Here is a 19,137-nt window from a genome sequence, read left to right as displayed (position 1 = left end):
CAGAAGAATGAGGAGCCAGGGGCTGGCACTCGAGGTGTATGCTGGAGAGCAATGGAAGATTAGGTCTGAGAAAGTCTTGTACTTCATGCCAAGGTTTGAAACCTTTTTCTGTGCGCAATGGAAACCACAGAAGGTCCTAATCAGAAGAGTACCGCGGTCAGAACTGTGTGAAAATCCTTGGGTGGGAGAGATGCAGGCTGCACCAAAGACATTGCCACAGAGATGGGGGCCTCTCAGCAGGGGCAGCTGAGAGGACCTAGTGAAGAATCAAAGGTGGGGCTGAGAGAGCGCAGAACAGGGGACCACTTCCATTTAACAGATATGATGTGCTTATTCCTTATCCTTGAGTCCAAAAAGAAAAGCAGGTAATTTTGTGTCTCAAGTAGTGTCCACTCAGTGTTGGGAGCTTTAGGGGTCAGCCCACCTCATCCACCCCATTTCCCTGTAGCAGGTGGTGTCGCCTGCCGGACAGATAAGTGAGTGAGTTCGCTGCCCTCAGGACACACACCCTGGTCTCGATTCTAGCGTGGCCTTGCACAGGGACAAATGAAACGGCCAGTGTGCCATCACTTTTTCCTGTATGTTTGCCTCATCTCACAAAACTAATAAAACCAACTTCCCTCCTTCATGCTTTGAATTCTGTGAATTATGTGAAGCATCTAAAAACATCACTAAGGTTGATGTGTAAAAGGTACAAAAATGAAGCTATCGCACATGCAGATAATTCCTACAACTGAAAGCTTTTATGAATCAACTACCCAACGGTACCAGCTGAATTTTGAGAGCACTCAGAGACTGCTTCTTTTCTTTTCTTTTTTTTAATGATTGGGAAGGATTCTCTTACCAAAAAATGCCCATTATGAGCCCTAAGTATATCTCATAATTTCTGGAGCAAAAGGCCACACACGACAGTAGAAAATCCGCGTGGCATCGCTTCATGCCATCCGTGAGCGTGTGCAGCAACCCTCTCGTTTCCAGGGCCCCCCTGAGCGATGCTGCTCGGGCAGCTGCATAGAAATAGGACCACTTTCAAGTTCCCCGGACGCCTCAAATTGGATCGAAGCCAAACTAAATGCTGGGGGACGTGGGGGACGGGGATGTCAGGAATAACAAGGTTTCAAAATCAAAGGGCCAAAACACCTGTCCCCGGTGTTGACTAGGAAACACTGTCTTTGGAACAAATATTTTAATTATCTGCAGCAGTTCTGGTAGCTCGTGAGCTCCCTGTTTATTCGTATGATAATGTCACCTCGATGTATGAGCTTTATGTATCAGACATACATAATTCATGCACTGGCAAATAAAGAGATCTGGAGTCTGTACTCAGCGGGGCTGTGGCCAATTATCTCTCCGGGCCAGAGCCCTGGGCTGCCGGCCCGCTCGCAGCTGCTCTTTGAAACCTTTCACAGCGCTTACGAGGTAGGCGGTGCCTGAGCTGCCATTGTTTATGTCCTGTGAGGTTAGCCGCTGCTTGGAAATGATCTGTCACCTAAGCATCCTCTGAGGATATAGACGAGAGGCATGAAAACCAGCGCTGTCTCTAGGAATATTTTTATTTATTCTGATGACTTTTTTCTTTTACAGTGTTGTGTGCTTTGTAATTACTTCATTTTCCTCTGTAATTGTCAGATTTCTCCATCTAGTCAAGCAGGTGCAAATCAATGACTAAAATGAACAGGGCTGGAATCCAGAGATGCAGAAATAAGCATGTGCTGTGGACAAGTCAGTTGTGCATTTCAAAGCTTTTCCTTTTTGTGATCTGAATTTTTGCCCCTCTGGCCACAGGGTCTTTATTGACCAAAACTACTTTCTCTGTTGGTTGTAAATCCACTTGCTTCAATTTGTTTATTTTCCCTTTTGAGAACAATACAAATTTGGAAGTCAGATATTTAATTGAGCCAAAATAGTATCTGTCACTAACTAACATTTTTAAAAGGCCAAATGTTTTTATGGTAGTTATCTCTTCCTAAGCAAAGGCTGAGCAAATATAATGAGTTTTCTGCTGTCAGGGGACACACAGTTCTACATTTACATGAGAACATTAGTGCTCTTATTGTGCTATCCAAGGGTGTCCCAGCCATGAGACAGGATTATTTATCAAAGACTTAAGAAATACTAGGATGGGGCAAAGAGAATCATAAGGCACAAGTTTATGACTACGTTTATGTGTTCATGTATGCTTGCTAATATGAATTTAGGAGCCTAGCCATAAGAGTATGACACTAGGCATATACACATGGACTCAGATATTTAATATTTAACCTAATTGAAAGTGAAATTTACAAATATGATTATGTGCTTTTATTTGGAAGCACATCCTATGTTCTAAGACTAGATGAAAACATAAGAAAGAACAAGAAGCAATCTGCCTTCTCATCCTCGTTTCCTCCTTGCCTTCCACCGCAGGCTGAGACAGCACCTCCTTCTCAGGGCAGGTGCACAGCCAGCTCCTGTCGTACTTTCCCATGACCACTGGCCAGTGTTGACAATTCAAAGGGAGATTCTGATCCCAGAGCTCTGACCCCTAGAACAGGGTACACTGACTGCGCAGTTGTGATGAGGTTGAGAGAATGGCTCTAAGGCAACCAGTGCCTGGTATATAACAGGAAAAATATTGGCTGCTGTTGTTTTTTGTGAAGCTGCTGTTGCTGTTACTAAAAGTAGACCTCAGCAACCCTACATTCTGCAGTTGAGACCCAGAGAAGGAAAGTTGCTTACCTGGAACCACAAAGTAGCTGGTAGCAGAGCTGCAACCAGAACCAGGTCTCCTGACCCCCTCCGTACTCATGGGAGTTGAGGCATGGACCTCTGGACCATGGACTTCTGGTGATTATGCTGACCACATGGCATCAAAGCATATTGGGGGACATGTCTGTCTTCCCTACTGGAAACTGAACTCCCTAATGGCAAATACCTTGTTTATTTCTATCTATTTCCCCTGGACCTAGCCTGTGGCTTGCACATGGTAGAATCCCAGTACATATTACTTGAATTGAATTACATGCAAAGTAAAAAGAAACTAGGAATATGAGTTGTCAGAAGAATAGCAGTTAAGTGAAGTCCTGAGATTTAGCAGCAATAATCTGACACAGGCAATAGAGATTAGTTGTCTTACAGGCAGCAGAGACAAAATGGAAAATGCTTTCCATGGTACAAATCATTGAATAAGTTAGTTATCAACTAGACTTGCATAAGAGCATTTGGAAGAAGAGGGAAAAAAGTAACGACAAATTTAAAACTTCAGTGGGAAAGCCTCTCATAAGACTCATTAGGAAAAGTATTGTAAATGTTGGAAGAAGAGCTCCCTTTGTATGTTACAAGCCCCCCAAAACCTTGTGTATGCTGTTAAAGTGTTTAGCATATCCCTTCTTTTCTTAAAGAAATCTTAGGTAAACACTAACACGGGTCTGGTCAAAGTATCACAAACTACAAATATCTGAGTCCAAATTAGGATTCTTCTGCTTTTATTTCTTAGGAGAAACTCATTTTGATTTAGGTGTTTTCCTAAATTACCTGCCAATTTTCAGGATTTTTTTTTTTTTTTTTTTTTTTATAATTCATACAACAGAACAGTGGGCATAAACCACCCGTGCCAGAACAGGAGACGTGATGACAACCTAAGGTGTAAAGCCGGGAGCCTGGGACTCCCACCAGCCACAGACCCAGCCAGGGGCTCCTGCCCAATCCTGGAGGAACTGATCTCAGGGCAGGAATATGGATGGATTGGATGGGATTAGGTTATAATCAATAGATATAAAATTATACATGGGACTGTTTTTCGCTTTTGTTTTGTATACTCTGTAAATGTAGTTCTATTTGTGGTGTTTGTATTTGATTAATATAAGGAAGTATTCTGTATTAAAATAGCAGTGAAGATAGCCTGGTTGTGATGTGGCTCTCAAGTAAAGAACATAATTCAGATTCCGTAAATGGAGACAGCTACCCTCCACACTTAGTGAGAACGGCAGGAGCTTCCCTAAGTATCTACAGAGACAGTAACCTGAATTATAAAAACAGGACACAGAATGGTCGTAAGAGACCTCTCCTTAGCCTACCTATATTTGCCATAGGTAAATATATGTCATAGCCAACTATATTCTTAGAAGGTCATCCGTTCATTAACCGTTAATCCATTCGGCAAACATTTTGTACACAGTGCTGACTTCCAGATACAGGACAGGTAGTGGGGATGAGACACAGATTCACGGCCCAAGGATTTCAGTGTGTGTCCGCCTTTCTGTCTGTCTGGGGTGGTATAGCTACTTGGTCAGAGCAGTTATGTTTTTAAAATTGCAATTCAGCATGATAATTTCTATTATTGGTACTTAAGGACACTTTTTTGAGTGACAAATTAGAAAAAACACAGGAGAAATATCTGCAGCAGTACAGTAATTTCCTGAATAACATAGGAACAAGCAACAATGCAATTAAAACAGGGCAAAGAGAAAGGCTGGTTTTTGTCAAGAACGTACACCAGAAATGCAAATGTCCCATAAACACGAGCTGTCCAGCTTTGCTCAAAAGTTTTAAAATTTTTAAAAATATTTTCCACTAGAGAGGTTAAAATTTTTTTTAAGTTATAACCTAGCCCTCCAAACACTATTAGTCAGTATTTACCAAAATGTGAAATGTTTCCAGCTTATGTGGAAGACTATGTTATTGTTCCCAATGTCCCACTCCCTGCCTGTAAGATCGTCACCATCCCCATGGCTGCGTAACTTCCTGCGTGTCCTTGGGAGATTAGAACTCGGCCCTGCTCCGTTGGGGTCTGACTCAGCCCCCTTGCTCATTTCCTGTTGTCATGAGTTTGGTGTATTCCAGATGAGGGCTGCTCTTCCAGCCGGGATCCTGGAATGAAGACATTTCCTGGAGGAGCGCCCAGGGACTGCATCGGGGCTGCATGCACCTGTTTACCAGGATGCAACACTAACAAGAAGAAAACAAGAAGTTGTTTTCAAGCACTGGGATCTGGGGATTTGTGTTTTAAACCACACACTTATTTAGTGAAAGCTAGCTACAAAACCTTTTAAACCCAATATTGCAATGCTACTAACTTGCTTAACTGACAGATACAACCTGTGTGCAAAGATATGTATAAGAGTTTTCTGCAACAAAAAAACAGGAACAGCCTAAATATCCATTAGTAGAGAATAGACTGAGGAAATTATGATACATACATATAACGGAATACTATGCATCTCTAAAAAAGGAACTTTCACAGCTTTGTAACATTATAATTATGTATTACAGTATTTACCATACTGCAACTTGATGTTTTTACTCAACCTTATATTTTTTTCTTTTGTCCATGTTGATAGGTACAGATCTACTAATCCATGTTCTATAGCATTCCACCATGTGCATATACTGCATTTTATTCATCCACTCTCCTGCGAATAGATTGCTGGTTAATTTCCAATTTGTTACTTGCCCAGGGTTGCTGGTATGAACAATCAACTGCATGCCTCTTTGTGCATATGTGCAGGGATTCCTCTGAGACGGATTCCTAGAAGTGGAACCATTAGAACACAAGGCAATTCCTAGATATTGCTGAATTGTCTTCTAGAGTTGCTGTTCCCACACTTCTGGCCTTATCCTCTGGCAACTGTCAGAGTAGATATTAAGACTGTAAAAAGTATACTACATTGAGATATGTTATACTACAGGTGGCATTTTTTTAGCAAATTTTTAAAATACAATACATTGTTATTAATTATAGTCACCATGATGTACAATAGATCTCTTAAATTTATTTCTCCTGTCTAGCTGAAATTTTGTATCATTTGACCAACATCTCAACCCTCTCCTCTCCCCCAGCCCCTGGTATTTCTATGAGTTCAACTTTTTTAGATTCCACGTATAAGTGAGATCAGGTGGTATTTGACTTTCTGTGCCTGGCTTACTTCACTTAACATAATGTCCTCTAGGTTCATCCTTGCTTTTGCAAATGACACGATTTTCTTCTTTTTCAATGCTGAATAGTATTCCATTGCATATATATATACCACATTTTCTTTATCCATACATCCATCAATGCACACATAGGTTGATACCATATCTTGGCTATGATGAATAATGCTGCAATGAACATGGGAGTGCAGATATCTGTTCAACATGCTGATCTCATTTCCTTTGATATACAAGGGTAGTTCAAAAAGTTCATGGAAAATAGAATTGAAAGATAATACAGATGTTTCCATGAACTTTTAAAAGTACCCTCATATATCCAGCAGTGGGATTGCTAGATCATATGGTAGTTCTATTTGTAGTTTTTTGAGGAACTTCCACACTGTTATCATAATGGCTGTGCTAATTCACATTCCCGCCAACAGTGTACAAAGATTCCCTTTTCTCCACATCCTCTCCAACAGTAATCTTTTGTCTTTTCAATAATAGCCATTCTAACAGGTGTGAGGTTATATCTCACTGTGGTCTTAATTTGCATTTCCCTGATGATTAATGATGTTGAGAATTTTTCATATACCTGTTGGCCATTTGTATGTCTTCTTTCAAGAAATCCTTTCCTTTGCTCATTTTGTAATTGGGTTGTTTTCTTACTCTTGAGCTGTATTCGTTATATTTTTCAGATGTTAACTCCTTATCAAATAAATTGCTTGCAAATATTTTCTCCCACTCTGTAGGTTGTTTCTTCACTCTTGATTGTTTTCTTGGATGTGCAGAACCTTGGTAGTTTGATGTAACCCATTTGTTTCTTTTTGCTTTTGTTCCCTGTGCTTTGGAGTTCATATCCAAAAAAATCCTTGCCTAGACCAATATTTTCTATGTTTTCTTCTAGTGGTTTTACAATTTCAGGCCTTATATTTAAATCTTTAATTCATTTCAAGTTTATTTTTGTATCTGGTGTAAGATAAGGGTCTAATTGTATTCTTTTGCATGAGAGGATGTAGTTGTCCCAGTACAATATATTGACGAGATTGTCCTTTCCCCATTGGGTGTTCTTGGCATTTTCATCAAAAATTAACTGATCATCAATGCACGGATTTATTTCTGAGCTCTCTATTCTGTTCCATTGTTCTGTGTCTGTTTTTATGCCAATACCATGCTGTTTTGATTCCTATAGCTTTTTGGTATATTTTGAAGTCAGGTAACATGATATCATTAGTTTATCCTTTTTCCTCAAGATTCCCTTGGCTGTTCAAGGTCTTTTGTGGTTCCATACAAATTTTAGGACTTTTTTTTTTTACTTCTGTGAAAGATGTCATTGGAATTTTGATAGGGATTGCATTGAATCTGTAGATAGATTGCAAAGAATCTTTGGGTAGTTTGAACAATTTAACAATATTAATTCTTCCAGTCCATGAACACAGTATATCTTTCCATTTATTTGTGTCTTCAATGTCTTTCATCAACATTTTATTGTTTTCAGTGTACAAGTCTTTCACATTGTTGGTTAAATTTATTCTTAAGGTTTTTTTCTTTTTCTTTTTCTTTTCTTTTTTTGTAGCTATTGTGAATGGGTTTGTTTTCTTGATTATTTTGGATAATTTGTTGTCAGTGCATAGAAACAATACTGATTTGGGTGTGCTGACTTTGTATCCTGCAACTTTACTAAATGTATTAGTTCTAACAGGTTTTTTGGTGATCTTTAGGATTTTCTATACATAAGATCATGTTGTCTGAGAGACAGTTTAACTTCTTTTCCAGTTTGGATGCCTTTATTCTTTTCTCCTGCCTAATTGCTCTAGCTAGAACTAGAGCACAATAAAAGGATCATTCACCATGATCAAGGGGGATTCATCCCAGGAATGCAAGGATGGTTCAACATATGCAATCCAATAAATGTGATATACCACATCAACAGAATGAAGGAGAAAAACCATATGGTCATCTCAATAGATGCAGAAAAAGCATTTAACAAAATTCAACATCCTCTCATGATAAAAAATCTCAATAAATTAGGTACAGAAGGAATGTACCTCAACACAGTAAAGTCATGTATGACAGACCCACAGCTAGCATCATGCTTAATGGTAAAAACATAAAAGCTTTTCCCAAGAGATTAGGAACAAGACAAGGATGCCCACTCTCATCAATTCTATTTAACATAGCATTGGAAGTCCTAGCCAGAGCAAATAGGCAAGAAAATGAAATAAATACTCATATGTTATTAGAAATACACAACCATGTGACAAAAATATCTTTCAAATATGAAAGGTACTGATAAATTCTAACTTCAAAATGATGGTTATTTCTGGGAAGGGAGGAGACTGAGATTAGAGCAGGGTACACAGGTGACCTTTATGTTTTATTTCTTTTTTAAAAAAATGACAGGGCAAATATGGTGTAGTATTAGGATCTGATAAAGCTGGCAGAGGTACATGTAAGTAGTTTTGTGTTATTTTTGTCAGCATATTTAAGATATGTGCTTATGTGTAAATACAACCACATATATGCAGACAAACATTTTAGGGCATTTTAGAAACATTTAGTTTATATTCGGGAAGTGGGGATAAAATGGGCCTTTTACTTGTCACTTTATTCCTTTCTTTAATGTCTGAATAATTTTTAGAAACATGTATTGAGTTCATGAATTAAAAGATGAGAAGAAACTAATCCAGGCTCAGCAGGTTTTTTATTGCATGGACAAGACAAAAGACTTAAAGCTCTCTAAACCTGTGTTTCCGCCTCTGTAAGATATGGATAGAAACACCTACTTTGCAGAACTGCTGTGAGCAATAGATTAGAAATTATTCATATGAAACATCTACAGAGTGCCTTTTACATAGTAGGCATTAAATAAGTAATACTTGTTTACATTATTAATAAGAATGTAGGGAATGCTCTGTTTCCAAATTGACTCACCCTGAAATGTGCAGAGAAAATAGATAGGTTCGTTGTTTCTCAATAACTGATCTGTTCTTCCACATGGGCTCCCAGGGGAGGGGAATGGAACTTAGAGTCAGGAAACTTAGCTTAATTCAATAATTTAAATCTGCAGTCAATGTTTAAATCTCTTTTGGTAAGTGCTGTCTCTTCAGGTCTAATCTAAACATGTAGACTCTCAGATCACTGGTCCCTCCCTGCGTAGCGGGTGTCAGATTTAGCAAATAGAAATACAGCATGCCCAGTTACATATGAATTTCAGGAAAACAACAAATACCTTTTTAGTGGTGTGTCCCAAATACCACAATGGAATATTTATACTAAGAAAATATTCATTGTTTATCTAAACAATATTCACATGTAACCAGCCATCCTGCATCATATCTGGCAACCTATCTATGGGTGAATGAATGGGGGAAGGGGCACAGTGTGGAGAAAAGTGCCCCTGGATCTCTTGGACTTTGGATGTGCACTGGATAGTGTCTGGGTCCAGTCCCTGGGAAATGCATAGGCATCTGCTGTGATGTCTGCAGCTGGTATGACCCACAGTCTGTGTCTCTTGGCTTATCCAGGACCTGGGGGTATGCCCTGACTGAACCTACCCCACCTCATCTCTCAATGTCGAAGACCCCTTTGCTTTTCTGCCTCATCTTCTTTGGACCCAGGACTGAGATGTTCACTCTACAACCTCTGCAGAAGGGCCTTTAAGTGCTCAGCATGGTGGGATCCATAGCAGATTCCCTGTATCTCAACTCAGGCACTTATCATACGACCCCTCACAGGCGTGAGAAAAGTCTGACGATGACCCTGGGGATGCTAAACTCCAGCCACCCCTCTGCCCAAATATTGTGTGTCCTCCAGCTTTGATGTGTCCTCCTGCTTTGATGTGGCCACATCCTGCAAGTTCATGGCATCCCAGTATCCCAACCTGAAGCAGAGCAGAAGCAGCCCTGGCTGGTGATCCCCAGCAGATTTGTCCCCCCCGGCTCAACTGCCTCCCACATCCTTGCTGTCCTTCATCCTCCCACAGTCCACCCAAGCCCGAAGTGGCAGCCTCCCCCGTCTCTCCTGCATGCACAGAGCCTCTCCTGCGTGTTCTACGATCACCCATTCAGCACTCACCCCACAAATATGTGATCTAATACCTGCTCTATTCAAAACACCGTTCTAGATGCTGACAATAACCACAGTAAGTGAGACAAGTCTTGGCCACCGTGGAGCTTACATCCTACAGCAGCTGAGAAGAAGGGTGATAAGCAAAGATACTGATAATTACGTGTTCTACGGTCCTGACACTGTAGTGCGTGGTGGTGATCTCTATGAAGAGACGGGAGCTGGGTGAGGGGACTGAGGCTGACCGTGCGGCTGCAGAGGATGCTTCTTTAGAATAGGTGGTTGAAGAAGGCGTTTGAGCAGAGACTAGATGAAGAGAAGGACAAGCCATGGCAATTTCTAGGGGCTGAGCATTTCAACAGAAAGAACGACGGGCCCAGAAGGAACATGCCTGGCACAGCTCAGGCCCTGCAGGAAGACCAGCTGGCTGGAACAGAAGGTGTGCAGAGGAGAGCACAGAGGTGAGGTCAAAAAGGTCCCCAGGCCTGCCTCTTCATATGTTTCCAAAAAGATATTTTAAAAATTCAGAAAGCCCTTTTTTTCTTCTTTCTGGACTCTCCTTTTGCTAAAGAGAATACAGACGTCAGTCTGCAGAGAAAGCTGGTGAGGGGCCACTTTGTCCTGAGTTGCACCTTCCTTCTCATTTGTCGGACCATGACAGCCGTGGCGCTGGGAAGCTGCAAGCTAAAGTGATCCAAGGCAAAAGTGAAGCACAGTGTAGCATTTTCAGAGTGTGTCTGCTACACTAGTAAGTTTTACAAAGTGTTATGAGAGATCAGTGAACAGAGAGACTGCCTTCCTGGAGGAGCCAGCATGGACATCTTTTAAAAAGCTAACAAGGCACTGAGGCTTGAGTAATTTGTTAGGACTCTGTGAAGCCATGATTTTGTAATTAGCATGGGATTTGTGTCTGGACAGTAAAAATGAGGTTATGAGGATATAAACAAATGTAATGTTTTCTAAAATGACATTTTATGTCATCACAGTAATCTAGAAGTGTGTACTTGAATTGAGCTCGTTGTAATTAGCACGGGTGCAAAGTTAGAGAGCCTGCCTTTAACAACCCACGGTTAAAGCCTGGCCTCTCCATCCCTTCACTGGGCGTCCGTGAAGTCAGGTTCTCCAGATTCCACAAATCTGTCTTCTTTTTTGCTCTCAACTAAACCAATGGCCTCATTTTTGTTTCTTTTCTGGATTCTCTACCCACTACAGGTCCTGGAGTTCCTACGGTGACAGTGCACAACACGACAGATAAGACAAGTAAGTGCTCTTTTTTCTTAAACCTTCCTGAGACTCAGGAGAAAGAAAGCAAAAATGCCTTGTGAGATAATCCAGCCCACACTTTCTTATTCAGAGACAGAGATGAGTCATGTCCTAGCAGTTAAGCACGGACCCTGCTGATCACTGATACTGATTGACTGTGATGAAAGTAAAGGTCACAATAACCCAGCGAGAAGGTCCCACACCTCCTCCCGGATGCTAAGCCTGGGGGTCACTCCAGGGCTACCCAGGTTATTGTCTGAGATACTCTGAAAGGAGCCTGAGGCTGTATGAATTTGAATAGCCAGCTGTTAGGGGCTTTCCTAGCCCGACATGACCCTTCCCTCCTCTGAGAACCTCCCACAAGGAGCCAAGGCTGATCTGTTTTTGTGGGTCCGTGGGCATCTTCATGGCTTGGGGGCGCTGTGCATCCATGCTGCCACAGTGCGTTAAAGAAAAAAATATTCTGACGCTTATCAACACTATCGTGGAGGGCGAGAGAGATCGAGCTCAACTCCGAATACAAGGACAACTGGGGATTTATAGCCACAAGCAGAGTGAGGCGTCGCTGGATGGAAAACTACTAAGGGTAGAGAGATTCTTGCTAAGCTGACCTAACAAGACTCTTGCTGAATTCAGGCGGGCCTAGGACTCAGACATCAAAGGTGCAGGGCGAGTACCTTGATCAGCTACCGAGGGTGAGGGCTTCTCAGTGGACTTACTAAGCAGGAATCTTGCTAAAACTGGATGATACAAGCCAAAGACCAGATGCAGCCAAGGTAAGGCCTCTTCCAAAAGAGGACTCAGAAGAGCTTGACTCAAGTTCGGTCAAGGAGAGGGTCTTTGCCAAGGGAGGAGACTTTCCAGAATCTTTTGAGGAATTCGTAGCACATTTTTGCCTGAAGGCACGCAGGTTGCCACGCGTATGTCTACAGCAAGGATTTGAACTGATGTTTGCAGTTGGAGGCAGACTCTCAGTAAAGCTGAGAAGTAGAGAGGACCGCCCGTGGGTGCTCCTGTCCAGGACTGCCTGCACCTTATCCGCAGCAGCCCTGTTCCTTTCTTCCCCCATCCTTCCGGCTCCTTCCCCCACCGGTACCCCTTCCCTGGCAGGAAGTCAGGTCTTGGGGCCAATTTTTGTAATTCTCTTAAGGTCTGGTGACAGCAGTGACTTTGAGAGGAATCAGAGAGTCATTCACACTTGGTGTTCATTGGACACCAACGCCGAGTGTGAGTGACAGCGTCTACAGTGAACAGCAAGCACGAATGACTCTGATTCCTCTCCCAGTGGTAGGATTTCAAGCACCAAGGAGAGCTCGTGAGGGGGAAAGAGCTGGATAGGAGATCTCCAAAAAACGTATTTAGACACTGCTAAGAAGTGGCTAAAGCATTCAACCGTGAGTAAAATAGAGTTGTTTAAAGAGACAACATTTAGAAAATCATCCCAAAGAATAATAATATTCTGCCAACTTATTAACTGATTATTAGAAATTCAAAATTAAAGCATCGATGATAATAAAATCAGGAATAAATATAAAATAAATGGGCTTTTTACTTGTTTAAATGCAAAAAAAGCCAAAAAGCGGATGTCAGAACAGTTACCCAAACCACTCAGAACCCTCCTGTGGGCATCAGAAGAGCAAACATTGAGAAGGAGCTGTCACAACCCTCCTGTCATCCTCCCCGGAGCAGGGGCTGGTGTCCTGGGTGAGAAGGGCACCTGCTGCCATGCCTCATCTCACCTGGAGACGAGTTGTAGGGGCCTGCGAGGTTTGGGGATCTGGGCTGTATGTAGGATGGGATGGTGTCCCCTGAGGGATTTGGAGAGTTGAATGCCTGAGTTTCAGCACGCCCCCCCACCTCCACCCCCATGCTGCCCACCCAGATGGGCATGGGCTGTGCAGAGCCCTCCAGGAGGCCCAGCTGCAGTGCTAGGCGAGGACTTCTACTCCAAGACATGGCATCCACAGGGTCAAACAGACATGCCCCAGTACAAGCGTGCTCTTTTAAAAATGCTCGTGCTTAGACCTCGTTAACTGTGTTTTTCACTTAAAAAATACAAATATTTCACAGACCCTTAACTGTGACATCTTTTTTCCTTAAGAAAATGTCCATTATTCATGTTGAATGTTTGTTAACACTTAAGAGTTCATGGATGATTTTCTGATATTTTGTGAGGTTTTTTCCCTTCTTAAAAAATCGACAGTCTGGTAAAAATTGAGGAAGGTGCGTAGTCTCGTTGGTGGCGCTGCACCTGTCAGTTTCCTGGCTTGGCTGTCGCACTACAGTTATATCAGATGCCGCCCCTGGAGCCTGGGGGAGGGGACTCACGACTCTATGTACGAGTTGTGCAACTTCCTGTCAACCTATAATTATTTCAAATTTGAATAATTTTCTAAAAGTCAATGGTCTAATAAAAAACACAAAATTATCTCTGTGCTTTTAAAAATATGATACATGACTCTTTCTACAAAAGCCATTCACTTAAATACTTTCACTTGCTTCTTTGGGTGATGCTATTATTAATCCTCCTGAGTCAAAAGGTTAATAGACTGCCTACTTTGGGGAATGCGTTTTGACTTTCAAGCCACTTTCAGGCCTGGATGTGATCACTCCTCTAAGGAGCTTGAAGGCTCAGGGCGTGGAAACATTTAGTCATCCTGTCCCCTTGGTGCTGCATAAAGTCATCACTGGTTTCCAAGGCTCCCTTTTGAACAAAACTGAAGTAGACCTATATCTCAGCTACGTGCAACATTGTTGAGAATGTGTCTTATTCAATCCATTTATAAAAAGAAGGTGATGTATGGGTGGGGTGAACGTAGTGCTTTGGAAGAGAGCTCAGGTAAGAACTTACCAGACACGCTCCAGCAGATGCAGTGTGCTAATGCTCTCAAGGCTCAGAGATGTAGCAACTCTGCTGGGAAACCGGACAACCACTGCTTTTCACCTATTGGGTTGACTAGATGCACTAACCAATCAATGCAATCAATATTGACAGACTGGACAGTCTCCTGTGTCTTTTGTGCAGCTCCATAAACAAAGAGGAAGTTTTTTTTTTTTTTTTAACCGGTAAGGGGATTGCAACCCTCGGCACGGTGTGGTCTGCACCATGCTCAACCAGTGAGTGCACCGGCCATCCCTATATAGGATCCGAACCCACGGCCTCAGCGCCACCAGCGCTGCACTCTCCTGAGTGAGCCACAGGGCCGGCCCCAAAGAGGAACTTTTGAAGTATATTTACTGCTCGCATATGAGCTTCACTTTTGTGACTGTGACTGCCAGAGGCAAAGAGATAGGACACAGTGGAATAGAAATAAGAAACACTGTGCACACAGGATGAGATTGGCATGGCATGTCTATGTCCCATTCTTCTCTGAATGAAATTTAACAGTGGACCTAAAGGTGACACCGTTGTACTTTATCTCAGCAAAGTGCTGATTAATTGGAAATTGGACAGCATTTATGCCACAGGGTGGTGCGTTGAATTTTTTATTGTATTTATTTTACAAGACTATTTATAGAGCTGTATTTGAGCTCTGGTTTTTCTGTAGCCTAATTCAAACTCTGGGGATATGTCATTCTGACCTTGCCTGTTTCCATTTTTAGTTGTCAATATAGTTCAAGTTCTTTCAGAATGTTGATTTAAACCATGATTTTAACTTGGGTAAAGAATGATTAAGTGTGGCTGAGTTGGTTGTAGTGCTATTAGTGTAGACCTATTTCCAAATAAGGTCACATTCACAGGTTCTGGGGGTTAGAACTTCACCGTCTTTTGAGGGACACAGTTCAACCTGTAGCACTAAGCGGGGTTTCTGCGTCACTTGCACAGTTCTCATTTGGGCTCCTGGCTGCACTGTTCTCTTGCCTCCCTTAGGAAGGCCTGGGGGAGCCGGTTCCTTCTCGCATGTGACCCCGTCGTCTTCGGGGCCCCTGCTTCTGCCCTGTGGATGGGAGAACAGACGGTGGGAGGAGTGTGCAGGGTTTCTTTGTATGGAAGTGTAGAATGGCCTGCGTTATTGGCCAGAACCTGTCACATGTGCCCCCCTAGATGCAGGGGAAGCTGCATGTCAGAAAGGAGGGAGATGAGACATGGGTCGCTACTAGTGGCCGCTATCTCGTAAGGAAGAGGACAGTGAATATAGATGACAACCAGCTGCCTTTGCCAGTCCGTGAAAGGAGTGACATTGTGGACAGTGGTTGGCCATTTGTGCATAGATCACTTTGGTCTGAGCTCAGTGATCAGATACTTCCCTCGCACAGTCCAAGGGCTTTCTCCAGAAGGAACCAGGAGGACAGACAGGAGGTGCAGAGCCCGAGAGGTCGTGGGAGGGTGACCAGCCGAGCAAGGTTCTTCAATTGGGCACATGGGCATGGGATACCAAGAGGAGAGGGGTCATAGCACGGAACCAAGAGGACAAGGGGAAGGAATGAGGCTTGAGACCTGGTTCCTCCATTTAAAGAGCTTAGAATCTGCTTAGGACATTAAACAAAAAAAAAGACATAATGGTGCAATACGAAGCACTTTTACCTATATTCTCTTATCTTTGCTCCTCGTAATAATGCCACGAGGGAAGCAAATGGGCAGAATTAGCCCCATTTCACAGATAAGAACACTGAGGTTTAAGTGCAAGAATACTGACACTAAGCCATTATTTCTGCCGGAATTATGGCTGCTCAAGAGCAAATAATTCCAGTGAGAGGAGAAAGCAGAAAGTAGTTGAGAGAGGGAGAGAGAGAGGAGAAGGAGGAAAGAAAGAAGGAAGGACAGACAGCAAGAAGCCACACAGCAAATCTTCTAGTGAGCTCAGACTTTTAAAAGATTAAGTAAAAGGTCTGAATTTTTAAATTCACTCTGTTGATAAACCTAAACTGCACGCACACTATGTGCCAATCACAGTATGGGTCTCAAGGAGATTATGTGGCTTGCAAATAATTCTTTGAGGAGGAGTCTAAAGCCCTGGCCTCCTGAGTACAGCCCCAAGTTCCTTCTGCTCCATCTCAGAGGCCCCACAGCTGCAGAAAAGGCTTTGGATCCTCCAAGAAGATACGAACCAGGAGTTGCAGCCCTGGTGGTTATGTCAGACCCAACTCCGGGCGTTGCCACCAGGTGTTGTCAGTGGGAGATGTGGGGTTTCACCTTCTGATGCATCTGATGTCCTCTCGGGGAACCCACGGCCCAGCCAGCCCCAGCTGTGTCTGCTCCAGACAAAACGCCCATGCTTTCATTTTGTCTGTCAAACTGGTAAGTCCCAAGAGAGGAGGCAGGTCCCCGGTGCTCCTGAGCCGGTGCATGCAGCGGTGTCTTGTCTGCCGTGTGGTTGGGCGTCATCAAAGCCTCGTGGTGGCTCTGTGGCGGGCACGGGGCCCACAGCAAGCAGGTCGATGTGCATCTCAGGCAGGCAGCAAAGCCGCGTTGGGCCAGCGCTTCATAGACCAGCCTTCGGGCCTCGGGTAGGTTTCAGATCAGCTGCGCTTGCATGATTGAAAGGGCCGCTGGGAAAATTCCAGGAGTTAGATGAAGGCAAACAAGGAAGCGATCCCATCCTGCAGATGCCGCAGGTTCGGCGCTGCCCCCAGTCTGCATCGTTAAGATTCTGCAAACCCCGCCGTGTGTACGTGTTTCGCTGGATGCTTAGTAATGTGTCCCGGTCAGGGGGCCAGAGAGAGGCCAAGGTCTCGGGAAGTGGTTGTAACAACAGTGGCTGCAGCCAGCATTTATCCAGTACTTTCTCTGGGCTGGACGTGTTTAAATGATTCATGTGTTTTAACGCATTCTATCCTCACAACAGCCTTTGGGACAGGAACTGTTATTATCCCCATTTTCAGTTAAAAAACTGAGGCACAGGAATTTAGATGATTTGCCCAAATACACACAGCTGGAAAGTGGTGGCACCAGGTTTTGATTGAGCAGTGGGGCCCAAGCAGAAACCATTCTTCCATTTGTCACCGTACTGCACAGCCACCTGCCACCAGAGTGGTCTGGAGGGCCACTCCACTCCAGAGCCCTGTCCATCCTGCACTCCCATGGGATGAGCCTGAGAGGCAGAGGTGGCCCTGCTCCCACGGTCCTGCCTTCTGCCCCTCACACACCCCCTCAGCCCAGCCAAGCCCGCGTTGGAGACAGTGTGCACCGGCACCTGCTCCCATGCGGGCACCCCACGGGAAGAAGCTTGGCCTCGCACACAGGCTGGGGTGATGCTCCATGTGGGGAGGACTGAGCCCCGAGCTGTACCCTCGGGTGCCACTGCTGCTTCACCTGCATGCCATGCCTCTTGTCCAGCACCCACTATTCTGTGTTTAATGCACCTGTAGCGACCCTTTAATGCCGTGTGTCAGCACATGCAGGGGCTTTGCAGACAACATCTGTTCCTTATAACAACATCCCCTTCACCCACGATCATGTGGGGAAAGTCAGGACAGGACGGGAACCCTGGTTTATCTGACTCCAGAGCACTTGCTCTTGACCCTCGTACCAGATGTCTCACTGGGGGTGAGGGGTCGTCCCCAGGACCCAGGAGCTCTGCCTTTGCATCGCTGTCACCTAGGTAGTGCCCTCACCACACCGACCTCTTTGACCACCGCCGGTGGGTCCTCCTGGCGTTCGTGGACCAGCAGAGCCCCCCGCCACTGAGTCAAGAGCGCTTCTGAGCAGCTGTGGGCCGAGCTGGGGAAGAGGCCACACCTGCAGCGGCGAGCTCCAGGACAGCGGTTCCTGAGCAGACCGTGGGGAGCCTCGGTGACAGCTAAGGCGTTACGGGGACAGCCAGGACACAGGCCATCGGAAGGCTGCGTGTCAGGCAACAGGAGAAGCCTGGGACAGTGGGGCTCTGACCTGAAGGCGTTGCCTCATTTTATCTTACTCCAGCCCCGCTCTGAAATTTGAGATTACTGTTTCACAATTCTTTGTCCTCTCTCCACTTCTCCCTGGCCTGACCCCAAAGCCACCGTGGGAATATTTGACTTTTTTCCCCTTTAGAAAATCTTCTCTACAAACAGAGCCTGCGGGGTGTTCACAGATGTGAGTCTGAATTATTTAAAAGCTTTATTCTTAAGAATGTAATTATAGTTGGGACCAGTGTGTACTCGTCTGGTGCCTGGGTATTCAAACAACTTGGTATCGGGGGAGAAAACCAGCGGAAGCACAGCCAGCGCGTCGCTGGTTGTCATGTGAGTACGGAAGGGAACGTGGCAGCTCCGAGGGGTCGGGCACACCGCGAGCTCCCCGCGGCGCCACGTGTGTGGTCACCAACTGTGCATCACCAGGCGGCACCAACTGTGCATCACCAGGCGGCAGGTGGCCACTCCTCGCCAGCGTGAAGAGATAGGTTGCTCTCCCGCCTGCTCTCCTCGGCGGGGACCTTGTGAAGAGGCAGAACCGACTCCGTGGCCAGCAGCATCCAGGCAGGCTGTGCGGTTGCACGGACCCCGCCGCTCCGTGTCTCTGCTTCTCTGCATGCACGGGATGGAGCCGTCCCTGCCTTCATCCCCTTCTTCCTGAGCAACCACCTGCCAGCATGTGGCGCACAGACACGAGGGGACATGGACACTCGGCAGGCGTGCAATCTCAAAGGGCCACACGTCCCGCCCTGCAGGGCCAGGCAGTGGTGCAGCGGGTGTCCCTTTCCCGGGTGTCAGGGCGCCACAGCATGTAGGGTGGGCTAGAAGGGTCCATGCGGCTGGCAGGAAGGGCTGCAGGGGGCTGCTGCAGACGGTGGAGATGAGGGCCCAGGTGAATGGGCGCAGCCAGTGGGGGCTGTTCTCTCAAGACCCTGCAGGAAAGAAAGAAAGAGAAACGAGCAGAAACAGGGGGTTGAAGAGTTGCCATTTCTTTTCAGCAGGGGAGAGTGTGGCCTTTGCTGATGGTGGCAAACTGTCTTGGAACTTTTTTACAGCTATGGCCCTCAAAACCTGGGTCTTCTC

General features: G+C 44.8%; 1 protein-coding gene across 1 annotated transcript in view; it reads left to right on the top strand.

Annotated features, from left to right (window-relative positions):
* The window catches only part of DPP6 (dipeptidyl peptidase like 6), a 742,159-nt gene that overhangs the window by 696,673 nt on the left and 26,349 nt on the right, over positions 1-19,137 (top strand). Inside the window, exon 17 of the mRNA XM_063099369.1 lies at positions 11,170-11,217. Within this exon, the coding sequence (XP_062955439.1) occupies positions 11,170-11,217 (48 nt within the window). The remainder of the gene's footprint in view (positions 1-11,169; positions 11,218-19,137) is intronic.

This window comes from Cynocephalus volans, chromosome 6, assembly GCF_027409185.1.
Source record: "Cynocephalus volans isolate mCynVol1 chromosome 6, mCynVol1.pri, whole genome shotgun sequence".
In the NCBI taxonomy this organism is placed as follows: domain Eukaryota; kingdom Metazoa; phylum Chordata; class Mammalia; order Dermoptera; family Cynocephalidae; genus Cynocephalus; species Cynocephalus volans.
The sequence above is the reverse complement of the archived record's forward strand: the minus strand, read 5'-3'. Positions and strand labels throughout refer to the sequence as shown.